This window comes from Passer montanus, unplaced genomic scaffold (assembly GCF_014805655.1).
Source record: "Passer montanus isolate IOZ18808 unplaced genomic scaffold, ASM1480565v1 scaffold123, whole genome shotgun sequence".
Lineage (NCBI taxonomy): Eukaryota > Metazoa > Chordata > Aves > Passeriformes > Passeridae > Passer > Passer montanus.
Window position 1 is genome coordinate 151598 of NW_024359056.1, and position 20556 is coordinate 172153.

General features: G+C 47.0%; 1 protein-coding gene across 2 annotated transcripts in view; it reads right to left on the reverse strand.

Moving 5' to 3' along the window:
• Nucleotides 1-20556, reverse strand: part of DPYSL2 (dihydropyrimidinase like 2) — a 52535-nt gene that overhangs the window by 9900 nt on the left and 22079 nt on the right. For both annotated transcript variants that reach the window (XM_039698321.1, XM_039698320.1), the window contains exons 4-9: nt 10250-10414; nt 9405-9466; nt 8251-8331; nt 7313-7381; nt 3284-3404; nt 37-193 (exon numbers count right to left, since the gene is read on the reverse strand). In XM_039698321.1, the coding sequence (XP_039554255.1) occupies nt 37-193; nt 3284-3404; nt 7313-7381; nt 8251-8331; nt 9405-9466; nt 10250-10414 (655 nt within the window). The remainder of the gene's footprint in view (nt 1-36; nt 194-3283; nt 3405-7312; nt 7382-8250; nt 8332-9404; nt 9467-10249; nt 10415-20556) is intronic.

Below are 20556 nucleotides of genomic sequence, written 5' to 3' on the forward strand. Positions count from 1 at the left end.
CATGGATGTTGTTTGAACACAGAAAGCTCTACTCACCAGGACAGTAGTGAGTTGAGAAAATCAGGAGTGGTCGGGTCAGGACTCAGTGGTGGGGATGTAACAAAAGCTGCTGCCTTTGCCCAGTTCTTGCTCCAGTAGTGGGATCCATCGGTGCCCAGGCTGGCTGTGATGGGCTCTCCATACACCACGGTGCCTGTGGGACAGGGACATACATAACTCTTCTGTGAACACCAAGGAATGTGCACATCCAGCCTGGTTCCTGGCAGAAAGCATCCTCCTGGGAAAGGACACGTGCTGCAGGGCTGCCTGGCACTTCCTCCAAAGCATTAAATAAAGATATTGCTACTGACCAGCGCTGAGAGCAGCAAAATGTGCACAATCCTTTACACAACTGCAGAGGTTGGCACCAATTAATTGTCCTTGAAATGGTTACTGTAAAGATTTGTTTTATTGTTTATATTCATTTTATTATTTATTTATCCTGAGCCAAGAACTTTATGGAAGAAGCTGAGAGCAACTGTAAGGGAGTGAGGAGATTCAGTCTGATCTAGAAGATATGTGCAAGAAAAGAATTTTTAAAATTTTTTATAAATTGTAGTATGAATTAAAGACCTTCTAACAAGGCCAGGTTTCTTGGAGTAGGGTCTGTGCACAGATCAGGTGGGAGAAAACTCCTTGCAGGAAAGTTTTTCTGCATACAAAGAAAACCCATCACAGGGGAAATATCAGAGTTCCTGGTTCACAAATGCAACGTAAAGGAACTCTGTGATCCCCCCAAGGCACACAGCAAATCTGTGGCAGAACTGGGAAATGGAACTGCATCTCCTGACTCTGTCCAGTGCGCTCACCACCAGTGCATCCTTCCTGCTCATTAACATTTTTGGAACCACATGAAGGAAGAGCAGATCCGTAAGGCCAGGATACTCTGCAAGCTGGAACGTACCAGCACCATCTGCACACCAAGCAGACGCTGCAACTTCAAAAGCAGCACGAGCTGGCAGTCATAGGAATCTGCTTACCAAATGCAACCTTGCCACAATCTGCTCAGTGCCCACCCACCTGCCTCCCCAAGCACTTCATCGGTTTGGATCTGCCTACCATGTGGGCAGCTGAGATGACAACCCTAAATACTTCAGTCAGGAAAGATGGGCAGAGGGGCAACCAGAGCTGGTCAGCAGGGTCTCACACCTCACCACGCAGAGTGAAAAGACAGAATATTTCTTTCACTATATTGCCAGAGCTACTGTTATGTCTCTGGGGTCTCAAGACAGCTGGGAAAGAGCCCACTAGCTGAGGCAGGATGATGATTAACCGGCTCCATGCTACTCCCAGGACCCTGCTGACACAGGAGGTCCAAGAGCAGACTTTGCTAGTTTCCAGGAGCAGATGAAGAAGCTTCCTGACATCACTGGCTACAAATAGGGTTCTGAAATCAAAACAAGGCCAAACACACGCTGTCTATTAATGGGAGGCCTCTTGTGGTCCAGCACATTGGGGATATTGTTCTGCAGGGAGTGATGTCTTTGGGTCCCAGATCTGCCAGCAACAGTCTGCAGGGAATCTCCTCCACACAAAAGCCACTGGGAACATCTGGCTTTAAATAACTTCTGTTCTTTGCCATTTAGCAAACCAATCCTTGGACTGATTGTTTTTGCCATGGATAGTCTTCAGTTACATTTTCTCTATTGTTTGGGAGGGTAAGACCAGTGCATGTGGCCCCTCTTGGTTACTGCACAGCATTTAACCTGAGTTATTTGAAAAACAGAACAGAGGATAGGGCACCATTTATACCCCAAATTCTCTTTATAAGGAGAAAATTCATATTGAATGAAAACTGTGTGTTTTGGCTCGCTCAGGAGGCTGAGTGAAGTGATCCCTCTGGATCATTCATCTGGGACAATCCCAGCACCTTTAACAGGCAGGGTAACATCCACGCAAGCCAAGCTGTGTTTTATGGCTTTCTGTCAGGATCCAGCTGTGTGCTCCCAAAGCCCAGTCCACTTGCAACTGGTGGTCTTAGGATACTGAGTGTAGCAAGAAGGTATTTCCATTGACGCTCCACCTTTGTGGAGCACATGCCTTCAATATTTTATCTAGAAAAGAGAGACTTCCCTGGCTCTCAGGATACAACTGCACTATGACATCAAGTCCCTTCCTGGGGGGGAATGCAGCATGCAGCCACATTACTCGGTCAATGCATCTTCCTTCAGGATGATTCTCTCTGATGGAGCTGGGAGTGAAAGATTTATTCCAAACAACTTGAGCAGCTTTCACAGACAGCCTTGAAAATCAGTCCTCCTCACCAATTCCTTTTACAGGAATCACGGGACCAAAATACTCCTGAGCTGATGCACAAACACCAGTCTGTTTGCTGGAAATCAGCTCCTCTCACATCAAACACCCAGATGGAAAGTGACGACATTTGTATACCCATCTAGGCTTATTTAGGCAGCAGAAAATTAAATCCAAGCCTTGTGAGGAAAGAAGGGGGTAAAACATCCCTCCTGGTTACTCACCCAACCTGAGCAGCTTTAAATAGAAGTGAAAGGTTCAGTCACAGGATAAAGCAGCAGACAGCCTCACTCAGCAGGCAATCCTGACTCCTTGAGGGCCAGGCAACAGGGGCAGGGCTTGGGGGAAGCTCCTGCATCCTTCAGAATAGTTCAGCTCCCTCACAAGCCTCAGTCAGAGAGGAGAGACACGAGCAGCAGCATCCACAGCAGGTCTGAGTCTTGCTTCTTGCAGCATCCCCAAGCAGAGTTATCAGAGGCTGTCACAATTCCCAAACCTAACCCAGCCTGCTGATTCCCATCCCTGCATGGATGTCAGGCTATGAGTTACACCATAAGGAAAGCATCTATTCCACAAGCAAGAAGCACAGCAGGCAGCTGGAACTGGTGGGCCTCTTTGGCTACTCCAGCTAAATACAACAGGGCTTGTGAGTCAAGAACTCTGCCAGGAATCACTGCTGACCCCAGAAGCATGGCAGAAAGCACCAAGGGAAAACCACAGCAGCTGGAAGGAGGACCCAGTTGCAATCTCCAGGGGAATCACTATATGGAGAGAGCATGGAATGACTCTGTGGTATCATGAAGGCACATGGCTTGGTGGGGGACGATGAGTGTGAATAGACAAGTTCAGGACTGAGCAGAACAAGCAGCTCCTGGCTGTGACCCAACCACTGAATCCTTGTGTATGGGAAAGTAAAAAGAAACTTTCCTGTAGGGATGAAGCTGATGTTGGCAGGAGCTGAAGTGCATGAGCTAAGGAGGAAATAACTTACCCTTTTTCCTGGCTTGAGCAATGACATCAGCAGCACTTTTGCTCATCACCTTGGTGATGTACAGGGGGCAGTTGGTCTGGTTGGCAATGGTTATTGCCCGGTTCACAGCCTCTGCCTCCACCTGAGGAACAGAGGCAGCAGCAGGTCAGGGATGCCCAACAGTACCCCACTCATCCTCAGAAGTCACAGACCCTGCTCTCCCAGAAAACAAGGAGTGACAAGGCATTTCCCACCTCTGAGCCTGAAAAGGCACAGCGTAATCACAGCAATCAAATGACATCAAGCTGCAGTCCCCTCTCATTAGCACTTTTTCTCCCAGGCTGCTTCAGAGCCTCTCTACCTGAACTAAAACAACACTCCAGGTGCTCAGGGTCAGAATGATTAAGCCCCTTCTTTAACCCAGACAAAAATAAGGAACTAAATGTTGACTCAACAGAACTGCTCCTGCTCCAGCCCACGCAGAAGGGAGATGCTGCACCACATACTCTGGTAAACCACGTTTGCAAACAAGCCTCCTAAATTGTACCCTCCACTACAATCTCTGGCTGGGGATCTGAGAAGAGTGTGAACCACCCCATAAATCAACTGCTTTTCCTTGTATGTGTACAGAGAATTAACCTCAGCCAAACTGAGGGTCACGTTGTAACTGCAGCCTCAGGATGGTGGGCATCACTCTGATTTTATGGATCACACGTCCTAATCAAAGGATCCAGATGACAGATTGAACAGCTGGGTGATGCTCACTGTGCCTGCTGCCAGCAACGCCACAGACATTTTCCAAGTGAACAACAGAGGAAACAAACCCAGAGCATCTGGAAATCCCACCAGATTTCCCAATGCAAGAGGCTCCCAGAACCCCTCCCATGGACTCGGGTTGCACTGGCACACACTCAACACTTGTGAAAATCTGCTCTGCAGTGTCTGATCACAGCCCAAGTGCCACAGATCACCATCACCTGTCCCAGAATACATTGCCCAGACAGGATGTGTCTTATTAGTGGAAGTGTCCAGGGCCAGGTCGGATGGGGCTTGGAGCATCCTGGAATAGTGGAAGGTGTCCTTGCCCATGGCAGGAGTGAGACTGAGTTGGCTTTGAGGTCCTTTCCGACTCAAACCACTCTGGGATTCTGTGATTGATGGCTCTAAACACTGCTTGGAGGAAAAGAACCACCAGCTTAGGGAACCATGGCCAGGATGATGTTCAAGTGTCCTGAACAGCTCTGCTCATGCCAGCAAAGCCACCACCTGCACCCATGCCCTGTTTGCAGCCAGAATGCTCCAGGAAAACAACAGCCAGGAGTTTTTACAGCAAACCAGCCCCCCAGAGTCAGCAGGGCACTCTCTGGGACCCAAAGGGTTACAGCCCCAGGCAGGGGATGCTCACGAGGGAGTATTTTCGACCGGATGCCCCAGGCATATGGCAAAGGCTGTGAGGGAGAGTTTTGTTCCAGGATGTTGGACCCGAAGTGTCACAGCCAGCAGCACTCACAAAGGATGAAAAGAAGATCCAAGAAAAGCCCAGTCGTCCCTTCTGAGAGACAAGGGGAGGACTCAGACAGGACAGAGCTTCCAGGCCATGGCCTCCCTTTGCAAACTCCCCACTAGAGTGGGTCTGTGCACGGCTCTGCCTCTGCAGCACTTGGGAACCACATTTCCACTCCGTGCCTCAGTTTCCCTGCAGGCAAAGCAGGGATAAAACAACACACACGCCCAGACTTTTGGGCAGAAGGCATTTGAGCAACTGTGAAGCAGCAGGAGAATATTTTCTGAACAAGGCTGCTGAATTCCTGCCTTGTGCCCAGATGCTATGGTGACAGGCATATAACAATAACCCAACAAGTAGTCCAAAGGGGAATGTTTGCAATTACCAGGATGCATTAGAAGCCCTAGCACAGCAGTTCTCTTGGGACATTTCCTGGAGCATTTCTACTGCTTGTGCTTCCAGCATTTTTGTGGCTGAAATAAAAACCAAAAAAATTATGGATTGCTCTGAAAAGTCATCACAGAATGAACTGAGCTGTGAGGGGGAGAGTTTTCCAGAAAGTGATGGGTGAGGCTGACTTGGGATGGTGCTGTCTTAATTCAGGCCCTGTTTTCTGGCTGGAATAACATGCTGAACACTGAGGTGAGCAAAGCGAAACCCCCGAGTCAGCAGTGAAATTTCAGCCTCAATTTGAGCCTCCTGCCAGCCTGGGAATTGAGATGTGTGCACTCCAAGACACAAGTGCATGTGGCCAGCTCCTGAATGCTTCACTCTGATGTATGCTACCTGAAATGAGTAGGAGTTCTGAGTTAATAAATGTTTTAGACTTGCTCAGCAACTCCTGCTGGTTTGCTGTAGATGGAGGTCTGAATGAAGGAGCTGTCCAGTCAGATGCCAACCATCCTTAGGACGGGCTTTGCATTCCCCAAAGGGCAGCAGGAAAAGCCAATTCTAGTGTCAAAAGCACCCCAGAGAGATACAACAAACATCCACTTCGCTGAAGTCAACAGGAATTAGGGATCTGCTGCCACCCCTGGAATCTGGCCTCTATCACCAGCCAGCCCAAGAGGAGCTGGATCTTTTTAAAAGCACAGAGTCACTCCCACGCTGCAGAAAGGGGGAGGAGGGAACCAGATGACATCGTTTCCTGCTCTGTTTCCTATGACTTTCAAGGCAGAGAATGTTGGACCAAATGCTTCCCAAGCCTGGGCAGGGCACAGCTGAGCTCAGCTGCACAGAGGCTGCCCCATGTGACATCAGGGAGAGGCTTCACTGAGCCTCATCTGCAGCAGCCACGTGTCCTCAGGCTGCCTTTTTCCTCCCTGCACCGAGGTAGAGCACAGTCCTGGACAGATTAATAATCCATCCACGCCTGGGAACCACACAACTCATACTTTAAAGTTCCTGCTCCATGAAGGATGAGCTCTTAAACAGCCAGACACAACTTGGCTGGTTTGATGTCCAGATCCTTTAAGGTAAGAGCAGCGTTTCTTTGAAAACAACACAAATGGAACTCACTGAAGTGTCACACCAGCATCTGTTCCCACTCCCCTGATGCAGGCCAAAAAATATGTTCAAAAACCACAAATTGGATAAGTGACTGGAAAGCTCAGTGCAAAGTGTTTGCTCACAATTTCAGGAAGCAAAACATTCCAGCTCTGGGAGCCATACACAGATTCTGTGTTCTGTGAGGATTCACTTACAAGTAGAGATTTTTTTTTTTTCCCCCAGGCAACAGAATGATTTATGTTCCTACTGAACTGCCTCTGGATGCTGCTTGTTGGAATCCAGGGGAGGAAATGGAGAGTGAGCATGAGGGGCATGTGTGGATGAGCTCACAGTCCCAGCTCCCAGCTGCCACATCTGGAAGGCAGAAAAGCCCCATAATCTTGAAGGAACAAAAAGAGCTGCTTGTACAGAACAGATGAACCCCACAAACCTGGAATGCCACGGTGAGGTGTCCGGCTTAGAGACAGTGAAACACTGTGAGTGAAGAATGCAATGGGAACCAACCTCAAAGGCAAAGTTTTAAGGCTCTTTAAAACTTCTGGGATTTATTTCAAAGACTTAGAGGGATTGGAGTGCTTGTCCCTGCAGAAATCCATGGAGAAATATGAAGGGTAACTATATTGAAGTGCTGTGCTAAGGCCTGAGCAGGACCTCCCCTCTCTGGTACATATTTTCTGTGCCGTCAGCAAACCACTTAATCCATTGCTGTAAAAACCACCACCCCATTGGTAAAATTTCATCAAAATATAAAATAGCACAGTAATGGAAGCTATGGAAGTACCAAAAACAATGTCAGGATTTAGGCATATATTAAAAAATTCTGCTAATTCACTGGAAGTCTGACAAAATAATGACCAAGAGGTAAGCCCAAGACACTACACCTAGAAAGGACAGTAGCAGAATTCCACCAACATAACCCCAAATGCAGAAAAATCCTGTTTCCAGCCATATTCATCCCAACATGAAGTACTTAATGGCAATGCAAAGATGTTACAAATTGGGGAGGGGGATAAATGCATAGGCAGGGGAGTTCTCACCTCTTCAGGTCTGCTCAACACATGCCCTTCAGGGCCTGTGATCCCCAGCTCCAGGATCCTTTGCTGCTCCTAAGGCAGAGAAGAAAAAAAAGAGCAGGGATGAGATTTAAAGCAAGAGGGAATTCTTCTTGCAGCACACACAGCTATTGGAAAGGGGTATAAGTGAGATCCTGAGCATCTGTGCTGCCTAAAAATCACATGGGGCTTTGCATAAGGGCCGTGCAAGAAAGTCCTGTCCAACTCCCCTTGCTGAGAATAGCCAGAGCTCACAAAACCTTGCTGATTTGTTCACAGGAGGTCAAGGAAACCTTTTATTTGGATTCACTCCACACTGGGTTCATAGCCCCTCGACTTTCAGCACTCATTTGCGTCTATAAAATCATCTTTAAGATGTGGCAAAATGGTAACTCATGGAAAAAATCATCCTGCAAGTGGGCTCAAGGACTGGGGTGGGCTCTTGCCCAGCCAAAGAACACAGAAATCCTCTGGGTGCTTGAGACACAGTGTACAAAGTGAGCTGGTGATAAGATTAAATTGAATACATTATTAACATTTCTCCCTTGCTGCTGTATCAAGGATAAACAGACCCCAAACATCAGCACCCCATGTACTGTACGAAGCTACATCTCTTCCCACTCCCCCTCTCCTTATTTCCTGCAGAACATTTTGTTGCACACAGTGACAGTCACACCCAGCTTTTCACTTTTGGGGAAAGAGGCAGAGATGCCCAATATCCACCCCAAACTGTAAGCTGCCACAAAAACCTATTCATTCAGCATCCAAGAGGTTAAACACTGCTGTACAGCCCCGCTCACACGCTTGATACAGCCATGCCATGCTCTCAAAAGCTTGGGTGGCTTCTCAGTTTGCAAAGGAGTCAGAATTTAAACCCTTCCCAGCATTTGAAGCCAATAACTCAGAGAACAAACAGGCCATACCTCAGCAATGATGTCACCGTTCTCAGCATGCACTTGGGCTGTGGCGCCAATGTCCCGGATCACACTTAGGACCTCGTAAATCTGGGGGACAGATAACACACATCACAACAGGAGCACACCTGTTGGGAAGGCCACGCCCCAGACCCCCACAGAAAACAGAATTTTGCAGAAGAGAAAAGAGAAACAGAAGCACTAAGCAATATAAGATGTGGTTTGCTGGAGAGATGCAAACCATTTTCATGCCTATCACCGAATCTCTCAATTCTACAGCTGGATGCTGCTGATGTGGCTAAGAGGAGTTCTCCAGTGGCAGCTTTGGAGTACGGGAGGAAGAAACAGCAACAACTCAAGCCCCACAGCTGGATGATTTTAAAGAACTTGCAGAGTTGTACCTGTTTGATGTCTCATTTACTGGTGCCTGGCATGAAAAACATCCCTTATATCTGAGTGGTGGGGGCACGTTCTCCATGGAAATCCAGTATCTGGAGGTAGGAGCAGTGTGATTTCCCACTCCAGCAACCAGTCTGAGAGGGCTCCAGTCCAGCAACCCCCAACTGGCGCCATCAATGTTCCCTCATCAAAATGTTTCCAGAGCCCTCAGAGATAACTCACACACCAACACTCCCAGGCATTCCTCTCCTTCCATACCTTCAGAAACATAAACTACCCCTCTGAACAGCTAAATGTGCCCAAATGTGCCCACCAGAACAGCAAACAGGAGGGCAATTAATTTCTTTCTAAGGTCCCAGTGATTCTACCACCAAAAAAACACCTCTGGACTAGGATCAGTTTTAGCTTCTAAACAGAATAATTATAATTAGCCCAGAGATCTCCCTGTTCTGCCCTGTGCAGAGGCATAAAGCAGCAATTCATAGAACTACTACTGCTTCTACCCCAAAGGAACTGGGAAAAAGCCTCTGACCTCTCAAAATGAGAGTTTTACCATTGCTTCCCTCAGCCAAGCCTTTCAGGGTTTGCTGTTGGTTGGGTTTTAATTAAAAAAATAATCTTCACACCAGAGCTATGGGTGCTGTTGGCAATCTTAGGTACTGTTACACACATAAAGATTGGAACCAGGAGAGAGTGTCAGATCCCAGGATACTGAATTTAAACACTAATTTGTTTCAAATTAAACACAAAGCCTTCCTTCCTACCTGAGAATCACTGAGCTGAAAGCGATCTTTGAAAGCCATGTACACCAAGAAGGAATTCACACCTGGGGGAAAGACAGCACACTGCAGGTAAAGCCATGGACTACAATCCCTAAATCAGCCCCCAGCAATAATTCCATGAATTCACTGTAGGAAGTTGAGTAACAAAATAAAAGCAAAAATGCATTTCACACAAAAGCAGAGACTGGGCCTGCATGGCTGATCGCCCTCACCCTCCAGGGAGAACAATGAGAAATCTGTGTCTGTGATGTGTCCAAACTGACCCTGACTGATCCTAAGCTGGCTTTTCCTCTCCAGCCTTTAGAACCAGTAACAGCTGTCACCCAGCACGTGTGGGAAGCTCCCATTACAGCATAAAATGCTGGGTTTTGAAACTACAAACAGGATGGAAAATTACTCCAGCCTGAGGATGAAATGCCAAAGAAATAAAGAGGGGGAAAACCTATGAGGTCTTTTTACTCAGCTCTTCACTTTTAGCATCCAGAGCTGGATTGGTCCTCCTGGGGCTCCTATTTCCCTTGTTTACAGCACTTTAATGGCTGCAAGTGTCATCAAGGGCACTGATGAACCCAAAGGACCTTCACGCAGGAGCTGCTCTGCATGGGAAAAGCAGGAGATTCACCTCTGGAAAATCAGTGCTGCTGCAACACCAGTGTGCCCCAACCCGCGAGCCCTCTGCAATCCCAGCTGCCCAAACCTTCTCAGGGAGCCAGAATGGTCCTAAAACAGCTTTATTGGGATATAAAAGTAAAATACTGCACGAGAGACAGCCTTAAATAATAGAGGATCCTGAAAAACAAGGAGAGACAAGGCTTCTCTGAGCTTACCATGATCTTTAACCAGAGCTTCCATCTCTTCCTGGACACCTTTATGCCACTCAGTGATATCCACGTGCAGGGAGTAGTCACAGCAGGATTTGCTGTCTGCCCACTCTCGCCACTGGTCGAACGCCGTCAGCAAACTGGTCCCAGGCTCAGGAACCACGTGGTCAACTGGGAATGACAACCAAAGCACCAGTAAATTGCTGGTGCAGAAGCTTTCCTGGGTGCCCAGGACAGCAAGCACAGCTGTGCAAAGGCTGCTGCAAAATCAAGGCATCCTCTTTCCCCTTAAAATATTTCTAAGTTTGCAATTTCTCAGTGGTTTTTAGAGAATGCAGCCACAGAAGTCGATTATGGAGCAGCAGCTGAAGAAAAATTAGTTGTTACTACAACCTGTTTACTACAACTGTTGGTGCTATATATCCCAACCAGGAGCACCTTCCAGAGCACTGGAGGAAGCAGGACCAACAGTTTGTGGTTGGAGAGATCTCTCTGACACTGAGAAGGTCCTGCTGCCTCTGGCACCTGCTCAGTTTGATCCTCACACCAAATCCAGCAGCAACTGGATTCACAGGCAGCTGCAGCTGCAGCACATCCTCAATGGGTGATGAAAGGGACCTGGATCTGAAGGTTCAGTGTTCCTGGTTTTTATTTGAGCACATGGAGTCTCTGAGATCTTCAAAAGACACAGTGAAATTAAAACAACAACAAAAAAAAAAGGCAAGTCAGCATCTCCAGTACAGAACTGAGAGAGTAGGAAAAGCCTGTAAGATTTCAGGGGTCACAAACTGGGAAGCACTGCTGGGGAGGAGGAGAGGGCCTGGCTTGATTCTAATACATTAAAACACACAGAAAAAAAAAAGTAGCTTCAATTATCAGCAGAGAAATCCCAGCACTATTTTTTTTTTATAAACTTTATGGTGATGATCAGGGTTGCTCTAAGTCACAGCTGGGATGACAGACAGAGCCCGTGGGTTCCACTCACCCTCAGGGCAGAACAAAGCTTTGCTTTACCCCCACACAGACACAGCAGCCAAGATTTACTGGTTTTGCACTGCCTGAAGAACCAGACTCACACTGGGAAAGGCAGCCCAGCTCTCTTGAGCAGCCATGAGCCTCAGTCACCGAAGCCAGCAGAGACCTGTCAGCTGCCTGAGCTGTGCACACACTGCAGAAAGCCAAGAGCTCACCCAGAACAACCATCCCTGCTGCAAAACTCTGCCCACCCTCTCCCGTTTGCAAAGGGAGACAGCTTAGAATATTTGCACTTTCCAAAAGGCTTTTCTCCTGGAAGCATCACACCAAGGCAAGGACATGATATGCACATCCTTACTGCCTTGGCTGCTGCAGCTTGGATCAGTTTGGCACTTCAGGAGTGGCTGGGGGTCTCTCTGTTCCCTCTGTCCCCGTCACAGAAATCCATGCTGAGTGAGAACTTGGAAATTTGCCTCCTATCTGGCACCACACCAAGGATGTGCTTTTCAGCACCATTGAGAAAAGCAGCCCAAATATAAGCAGACAATAAACTGACCTGTTTTTAAAAAATCATCCAATTTCTGTTCCATTATCTGCTCCACCCCAGTGGTCAGAAACCTTCCGCTAACTTCCAGCCTGAATTGTTTCTTGGCCAGTACAGAGCCCCTGTTGCTCTGTTAAAGTTAATCTTTAGATTAAGTAGAATGAGCAACAAGAAAAGTAACATTCCCTTTGCTTTTCCAACGGGATGTGGAGAAAGCCCAGGTTTACACAAGTGTCTAATTAAAAAGCAAAAAAAAAGTCCATTTAATCTCTAACATAGGAATAAATCCATCTCCACTTGAGACTAAAAGTGCCCTCAGAGCTCTGTCAGCCCCAAGATGATGGATGGCTTGTGGGCATTGGGAAATTGTGCCTGAAGGCACCAAGGGGTTAACACAGAGTCCTCAAAGCCCATCACTGAGCCCCTGGAAATGCTCTGGAGCATCCAGGAATGACTGTGTTGTCAGGGATCAGAGCTTTATTACCACCTCACTCCATGCACTGTCCAAGGACGACTAATGGGATTTTTTGGAGGCAGTGGAACCAGGGCTAAGGGAGCTCTATCAGCTCTCTGACAAAGCCAAACCACAGCTGGCTGCAATAAGAGTCAGGCATGGAAATGCTGGTGCAAGTGTGCAGGGAAGTCAGCTCCAGGGGTTGGCAGTATCTCCTGTGGCAGTTCCCCCGAGCTCCCTGCCAGCCAAATCATTCTCTAGCCCCTTCAAAACACAGCACACTTTTTCTCCACAGTAGCTCTGCCAAGTAACCACCAGCAAACAACTACTTCCCCACATCCACATGGAAGAACTCAGGAGGAAAGCAGCCTGAGAGTGCAAGGAAAGCAACAGCCTTTGCACCCTGGGACTGAACTGCTCTGAAGAGACTCAGGGAAAGGACCCAGCAAAGAGACAGTCATGGTGACAGGGACATCCCTGGAGAGGGACCCAAGAGCTGAGGTCCTGTACCTGACCCTGGGGCAGGATGGAAGCCATGCTGCCACAGCAGAGCAAGCAGGAGCAGTGGCTGCTGCACAAAAGGCATGGAGAAAGTGAATGGAATACCAAATCCTGGTCTGGAGGCAATTCAGACACAAATGGCAGTCTCCTTGATTCTTCCATCTTCTGTGCAATGGGAGGGACCAAACACGCTGCAAGATCATGGCCTACATCCCCCCACGCGAGGGCAGGGTTTTGGGGGAGGCCACAGAAGTAAAAATGAGCCTAGATCCAGGAAAGGAGAGTAGTCAAGGCTGACTCTTTATCTGCTCTTGAAAGGACTAAGCTCTGAAACTGCTTCTGCCTGCTGAGATAGCCAGGAAATGCAGCTCAGAGAAGCTTCTTCCAGCCCTCAGGCACAGCTCAAGAGGTCAGAGTGAAACAAAAAGCTTTTTCTTTCAGGTCCCTGTGCTCCAGAGCAGCACCAGAAGCTGATGGAGGCTCCATGCCACAATGTTCCCACAGCCCCAGGCTTCTAGGATGACCCCTGGGGATGATCTGTCCCAGGACCATGGACACAAGGGCTGACCTACCCCAGCTCACAGCAAATCTCCCTCCTGGAGAATTCCCAGGAGGCTTCCCATGGGAAAAGCAGTGCTGTCCTGACCCCACAGTCCTCCTTCTCCCTGGGAATCCCATCCCACTGCCCCATCTTTCCTTCCATCACCTCGGGAATGTTCAGTCCCTGGGTGGCCCCACACCTGCAGGGCACATTTAGGACAAACTGCTGTGACACAGACTGTTGTCACCCCTTTATTCCCTCCACCACCACAGCCTTGATCTGGTGTGCTTCCCAGCACAGATGTTTTCTTCCTGTTGTTGATTTTTTTTTTTTTTTGCTGTGCAAATGAATTCAGCTACTTGAGGTCTGAGAAGCAAGTTGCCAGCTCATTTTTAAAACTCAAAGCTTGTTCCAAAACCAGAAACCAAATGGAGAGGAAAAAAAAAGGAAAAGATAATGTAAGAATCACTTCATCGGTGCTGAACTCTTCAAAGAAGAAATTAAATAGCTTTGTGGGCCTTGTAGTGGCTCCCTGAATCTGAGTGAAATTCAGGCTAATCCTAATGTTTCTCTTTATTTAACACACTCTCAGCAAGGTACAGGGCAAAGCCAAGCTCGAGGTTACAATGGTTTCTCAGCTAAGAGCAGTAAACATTCTGTAGTTTATATTTTAACCTTTTGAGCTGCAGAACCCAAAATGCAGCAGCCCAGTGCTGAGAGCAAACAAGGCTGTTACACCAGCAAAGGAACTTCTTTAAAAAAATGAGAAAAACTTTTTTGTACATTACAAATATTCTAATTTTTTCCTTGATAAACACTGACATGATTCCAAAATCCCTGGACAGTCTGTCTTTCTCCCAGATAATCCAAGCTCTAACCTCCCTCTGAGGGCAGTGGGATTTGAGCACCTGTGGACACACATGCTCCAGCCCTAATCATCCAGACTTTTAATTACCCTTCCCATTCTACCTACCCTCTCTCTTCCAGGAAAGCCATACAGAGGTTTGGCTCTCCTGTCATTATACACAGGCTTACAGGGTGCATCTGCTCCTGCTTCCCAGTGCTCCAGCTCCCACCCACCACCAGCCAGGACTCTTCTCTTTCAGCTCAGGGTCCTCTGCTCCTCCTCCTCGGGCAGATTAATCGGCTCAGGATTCAAGGCAGACAATGAGCTGGAGTGAGACAACAACACTGAGTGATCCATGTGGCTCTTCTGCACCAAAGCTGGCACCCAGCCATGCTGGAATATTCTATCTCATGGGCCAAACTGGTTAGATGCTGGTGGGGAGGTGAAATGAAAGGGGTAGGCAAAAACTTAGGGGAATGGATGAAATGCTCCAAGGATGGGGAAAATAAAGCAGTGTTGTTTTAACATAAGCATGGGAAAATCTCCACAGGTCAGAACTGCTAGCAGCACTTTATATGGAGTGCTAGCATCACCCATTATTAACACATTCTTACTATGTATTAACATAAAACCTGTACTAAAATCAGATCCCAGCACAATCCCATACACACACAAGTAGTTTCGAAGTTCAGATCATTCCTACTGCTTTTTTGCACAAATCACAGAATGATAGAATACCCTGAGCTGGAAGGGACTCGCACAGATCAAGTCCAACAACTGATTCCAGAAAGGGCAGCCTAAAAGCTGAACCACAGTTAAGGCTGGCTTGAAACACCTCCTTGTCTTCATCCAGCTGCTCCCAGACTTTAAAACCACTTCCACAGCCCACTAAAAATGGTGCCAATCTCAGCTTTAAATGGTGGCTTTAGGAAATGTTGCTTCACTTCTTGGCTCCCTTTTCCAAACTCAGGGGCTTTCTGCTCCTGAAAAGCTTTCCTGGAGCAGGGTGGTACCTGCACCCTGAGCAAGAAGGAAGATGGGCAAGAGAGATCCAGCACAGAAGGCTGGGGAATTACTCAACAGCCTGCAGGATACTCTGAGACCAGAGCCAGAAAAATCCCATATGATCTCTTTCTGGCACTTGGAATCTCTCTCAAATTAAAAAAAAAAAATGCAGATGAAGAGCAATGCCTTTATATTTTTGACCCCTTGCTAAACTCCAGAGAAATTATTGCTTCAGGGAGAGAGCTGGATCCAGCTCTTTGCCTTGCCTTGAAAACAAAACCCTGCTTTTGGGATGGATGTGCTCATGGGTGGGGATTAATGGGTTTTATAGCTTCCTGGCATTGTGGCATGTGCATTTTTTTTCTTTTTTGCATCCTGCCTCAGTTGAGCAAGCCTTGGCTTGCAAACAACCCGTTCCTGGAGCTTCTATTAATAGCCCATGCTTCCACTGGAAAGGATTTTTTTCAACTGGTTTAATTAAGTGTCATCCAAAGCACGCATGAAATTTTCTGGGGCTTCAGCTCATGAATGCCTCTACCAGGAAGGAGAAAAACTCTTTGAAATGGACAATATAAACATGAATTAGGGTCAGATGTTACCAAAACTGTGTATGTAATAAAAACCATGTATTTAGGGTTCCAGTTGCTATTACAGACTGCAGTTTTGCACATTATTTCTTGCTTCTACCAGCATTCAGTGTGCCTATTGTTTAAGAGGGGTTTATAAGGTGAAAATCCTTAACATTTAAGCTTAACTGTTAGCAGGCAGATCTCCCCTACCCAAAACTTTAAATAGCAGCTTGATCACTATAAACACATCTGCCTTTTTAATACTACTTAATCCCCACAGCAACTGTGTGTGATGAAATCTGGTGAATTTATTGAGTTGTACATTCTGTCGGAAGCCTTTTTATTGAGAGGTTGTAATTAAATTCAGCCCTGGTAATTGCACAGGTCCCTACTTAGAAGTCTGGAGTTGTCAGGCTGTGGCTGCAGGAATATTCTCCTGGCACTGATGTGAAGTAGGAGTAATTCTGTGAAAGCAAGAGGAATAAAATCAATCTCTGTGAACTGAAAGTCAGGCCCTTGACTGACCCACAGATTATCCCATAATCACAGACCTTATTTCAACCAGAGGCTCCAAATTGTCAGCTGGTAAAATATCACAATTCCTTCTGCCTTTATACATCATGACCCTTTTATGTATCAAGGAATTGAGCTACCAAAAGCTGCCTCATGCAGTAACAAAGCTGTTTTCAGCAGCAAAAGTTCTGATTTAAGTATTAAACCCCAATTTCCAGCTCAGCAGCCTGGCACCCATCCAGAGACCACAGCCCTTCTCTGAGCTCAAAAATCCCAAATCAAGTGATCCAGAAGAGCCTCACATCTTTTTTTTCTGATTCCATCCCAATTCTTCCTCTAAACCACACTCTGGGTCATGGGTTTAGATCTGGGAAAAGGAAGGACAGTGACAAAATCACTTTGAAGGAAACTGCTCCATGGAGCTGATGCACCTCAGCTAAAGAGAAATCAAATGCAGGATTTTCCTCACATCCTGGATCCAGCAACCAGATTTTCAGCTGTGTATTTGTGGGGATTTATTCACACAGTATTTTATTCTTGTTCCCTCCCCCAAGAAAAGATACTGGAATAAAGAGATTATTCTGAAGAGTTACAGCCCTGCACAGAACAGCATTTATGGTGCTAATACAACCACCCAAGGACTTTTCTCCTGTACATGCCTGCCAAACTCATAGTAAAGGCAGCCTAAATGATATCACATGTTGTTTTCTGTCAGTTCAGATCCAGTTTATAAAATCTGATGCAGAGAAATCAGAAGCTGGACCAGGCTCAGAAGAATCAAGATACATCCGTGCTCCACTGATTACATTTTCAGACTGCAACATTCCCTTATTCCCTTACTGATGTCATACAGATATTTCACTTGCCCTTTTGGCTGATTACATCCAAAATACAATTAACAATTTGAGGCCAGCTGGACACAAACATTAAGAATTCACACAATAATTAATAACTCTCCCCAGCTGCTGGCATGGCAGCATATTAAGGTCAGATCAAAAAAAAAAAAGGCTCCATCTCTTCCCAGTACAGGTTTATTGTGCGTTTATTGTAGCTCAGAAGGTCACCATGGCAGAGAAGAAGGGGAACCAAGTTCAAAAGAGACATGTAAGTGGTTCCAAGATTTATTCTTTCTTTCAGGAATTACTCCACACTTGAAGGCCATGAAAAGAGCACACAGGACTTCAAAGGCTTCCATATGAACTGGTCTGTAAACCTTGAGGGACTGAGATGGAAAAAAACCCTCGGGTTGTAGCCATGACTTTCAAGCCAAGACAAAACACAAGAATTAATAACACATCCAAGAGGCAAGAGCTGATCAGAGGACAAAAGATCACGTGCCATGAGCCAGCTCAGTCCCTCTCAGGTCACTGGAGATGTGTCCTGCCCCTTAGGCTTTTTCCACTCGCTGGGAAGCTGGAACAGTTCTGGACTGGCATTGTTATCACCAAGATTTGGGTTCTCACCTTAATTTCATGGCCTGGGGTTATCTCAGGAGTGTTGGAGATGAAGAGGAACACGACTGCAGGATGCCAGGTTTTACAATGGAAATTTGTAGTGGTCCTGAGAGGGCTTTGTGTGTTTGGGATTAGAAAAGTTGTTTTCTTCCTCCCCAAACATAAACTAAATGTGAAGCGCTCTGATTCTATACAAGCACTTTTTATTAATAAGCTTGTGAGAGAAATGGGGAAAAGAAAAACCCTGTATTTGTCAAATAAACATCTCCCCTGCCTGGATGAGGACCAGACACTTCCTCTTCTCAAGACTGTCACAAGGTGACATCATGTTCTGAGGAGGAAGTTGTCACCCATCACCACCAAACCACGGCCACTTCTGCTACAATACTGGCGGTCCCCCTTCCCTGCATCCTGTTCCCACTCAAACCACTGGCAACTCTCACACACAACTGCAGGCAAGAAAGTGAGGGCTGAATCAGATCTAAATGTTCATGTGTTTATGAACCTAGAGAAAACCTGGTGGGAGGTGCAGCAGAACCTGGTTTCCACCAAAGGACAAGGATCAAGCAGCACATCCGCCCCTCACGCAGCCATTTCCTGACCACACCTGCCCATCTGCAGGTGTTCTTTCCACTCTGTGGCACTGATATTGCCTGTAAATTAGCTCTTGTGCTTGCTGAAATCATTAACCTGTGGGAGGTCCTAACTAGATTATCCCCAGTTTAAACAGAGACTCCTGTGGCATGCTCCCCAGCTGCTGAGCTTCCTCCTCCAGCTCCGAGCCAGCCCAGCCTGGCCTCACAAGCTGTCTGGTGTTTTCCTAGACCTGCAAAGAATCCAAGGTTTGGGGCACAATGCATCACTCCTGGGCAGCACCTGAGCTGCCCACACAAAGAGAGACACCCATACTGTGGCAAACTGGTCTGGGAAACTCCTACACACAAGATTTAACTTCTGTTTTTTCCATGCACCAAGTCTTTAGTGGTAACTGTTGCCTTCTACACAGTGGCTTAATTTCCTGTCTCAAATGTGGTATTAGAGGAAATTCTTTACTATAAGGGTGGGGAGGCCTGGGCACAGGCTGTCCAGAAAAGCTGTGGCCGCCCCATTCCTGTCCAAGGCCAGGCTGGACAGGGGTTGGAGCAACCTGGGATAGTGGGAGGTGTCTCTGCCCATGGCAGGAGGTGGGACTGGATGGACTTTAAAGTCCCTTCCAACCCAAGCTATTCTGGGATTCCATGAACAGCCGGAATTGCCCCTGGATCTGGGCAGGATGGCTCAGTGGGAGTTGCTCCATACAGCTGCCACCTTCCCCTTTATGAAAGTGTTTGCATTGCAGAAGGACTGACTGGTTCAGAGTCCTCAACTCCAGTCCTGGTTCCATGGCCTAATTCTACTTCTAAGAACGTGCTGCACACCTGCATTTTTCTCAGCTGCCCTACAAAGGCTTTCCAAAACTTTTTCCATTCACAATGAAAAGAGTCTCTGCCCATCAGGCTGAAAAGTCCTTTGTAGCCCATCAGTAGCCAAACTCTTCTCTAGGGACACTGATACTAATCCTCAGAAATCTTATCTCAAGTAAAGAAAAGCCTGCTGGAAAGTATCATTAACTGACAGCCACTCTGGAATGAGATTTTTTGAAGCAATATTGGAATACTTGAACAGAGAATCTTGTGACAGCCCCTGGCTGCTGAACCGGCCTTGCCTGGCTTTTCAAGGAGTCTGGAATCTTGCCAGGCCCATGAAGAGCCCCGGTTTGGAGGCACAAACCACTCAGGGTGTTGTAGTTCGGGAGCTTCCCCCCTTCCCTGCACCACCTCAGCGCTGTGCAATAATTTGGGAGGGTTCTCCAGGAACTCCTTCCCCAGCTCCTGGGAGGCTGTGCCAGAGAATTTCATTCATATGTAAAACACCACCATGGAGTCCCCCAGATCCCAAAATATCCACACTGTACATATGTAGTGCTTCTAGGGACAACAGCAATGTGGTGGAAACACACTCGGACAAGTGGCTGAAAGGGAAGCTTCCAAAAGCTGAGCCCTTTTTGGTGGGCTCTGAAAACCAAGCAAAGCATCTCCCAGTTAATATTTGTATGTGAAATCTACAAGTTCCTGCTTTTACCTACAATAGGAAGGCAAAAGCACTTTCCTCTGGATCTGCAGATGTCAAGTGGGAGGGACAGGGATTGTCTCCTTACTTCCAGTGCTGCCCATACCAGCTTCTCAGATAGCTCTTCATAAAAAATAATCACTTTTTACTTATGATATGAGGCTCTAGGTGAGCTTAATTAATTTGAATTAAAACCACAACCCCTCAGCAACAAAGCCACCTCCCATTACAGATAGCCAGCAACCAACATGGAGAAATGGAATGACATTCCCATTGTCACAGAGGAGGTCCCAACACCAACTGCATGGTACCAAGGGAAGAAAAGAGTTCTCCCAGAAGCCATAACTTGTAAATGTCCATCCCTGCATTCCTTGCAAATGCACAGGGCTTCCATGGGAGTGAGGGCTGTGAAAAGATGCAGGCACAGCCCCAAGCTGCTAACAACTGGCAGTTCCTGAGCACGATTAAAGTGTGCCAGACAGGAGGAGCTCATTTGTATTCCTCAAACAATTCTCCCTCTCACCAGAAAGATTAAAAAAAAATTCCAGTTTCTAAGAAACAGATGGGGTCTACAAACTCTAAAGGCAATGGGGCTGAAGGAAAGAGGGAAAAAAGGCTCCTCTGATCAAAGACATCAAATCCCACTCCACAGGCAGCACTCCAAATCCATCCCAAGTGGGGAATCCTGCAGTTGGTTACAGCCTTTACTTCTTTCAGGCTCCATTTGCTTCCCTCCCATGGCACACAGAGATAACGTCCAACATGGAGAGCTGAAAGGTCCTGCCTGACCAGGGCATTTTC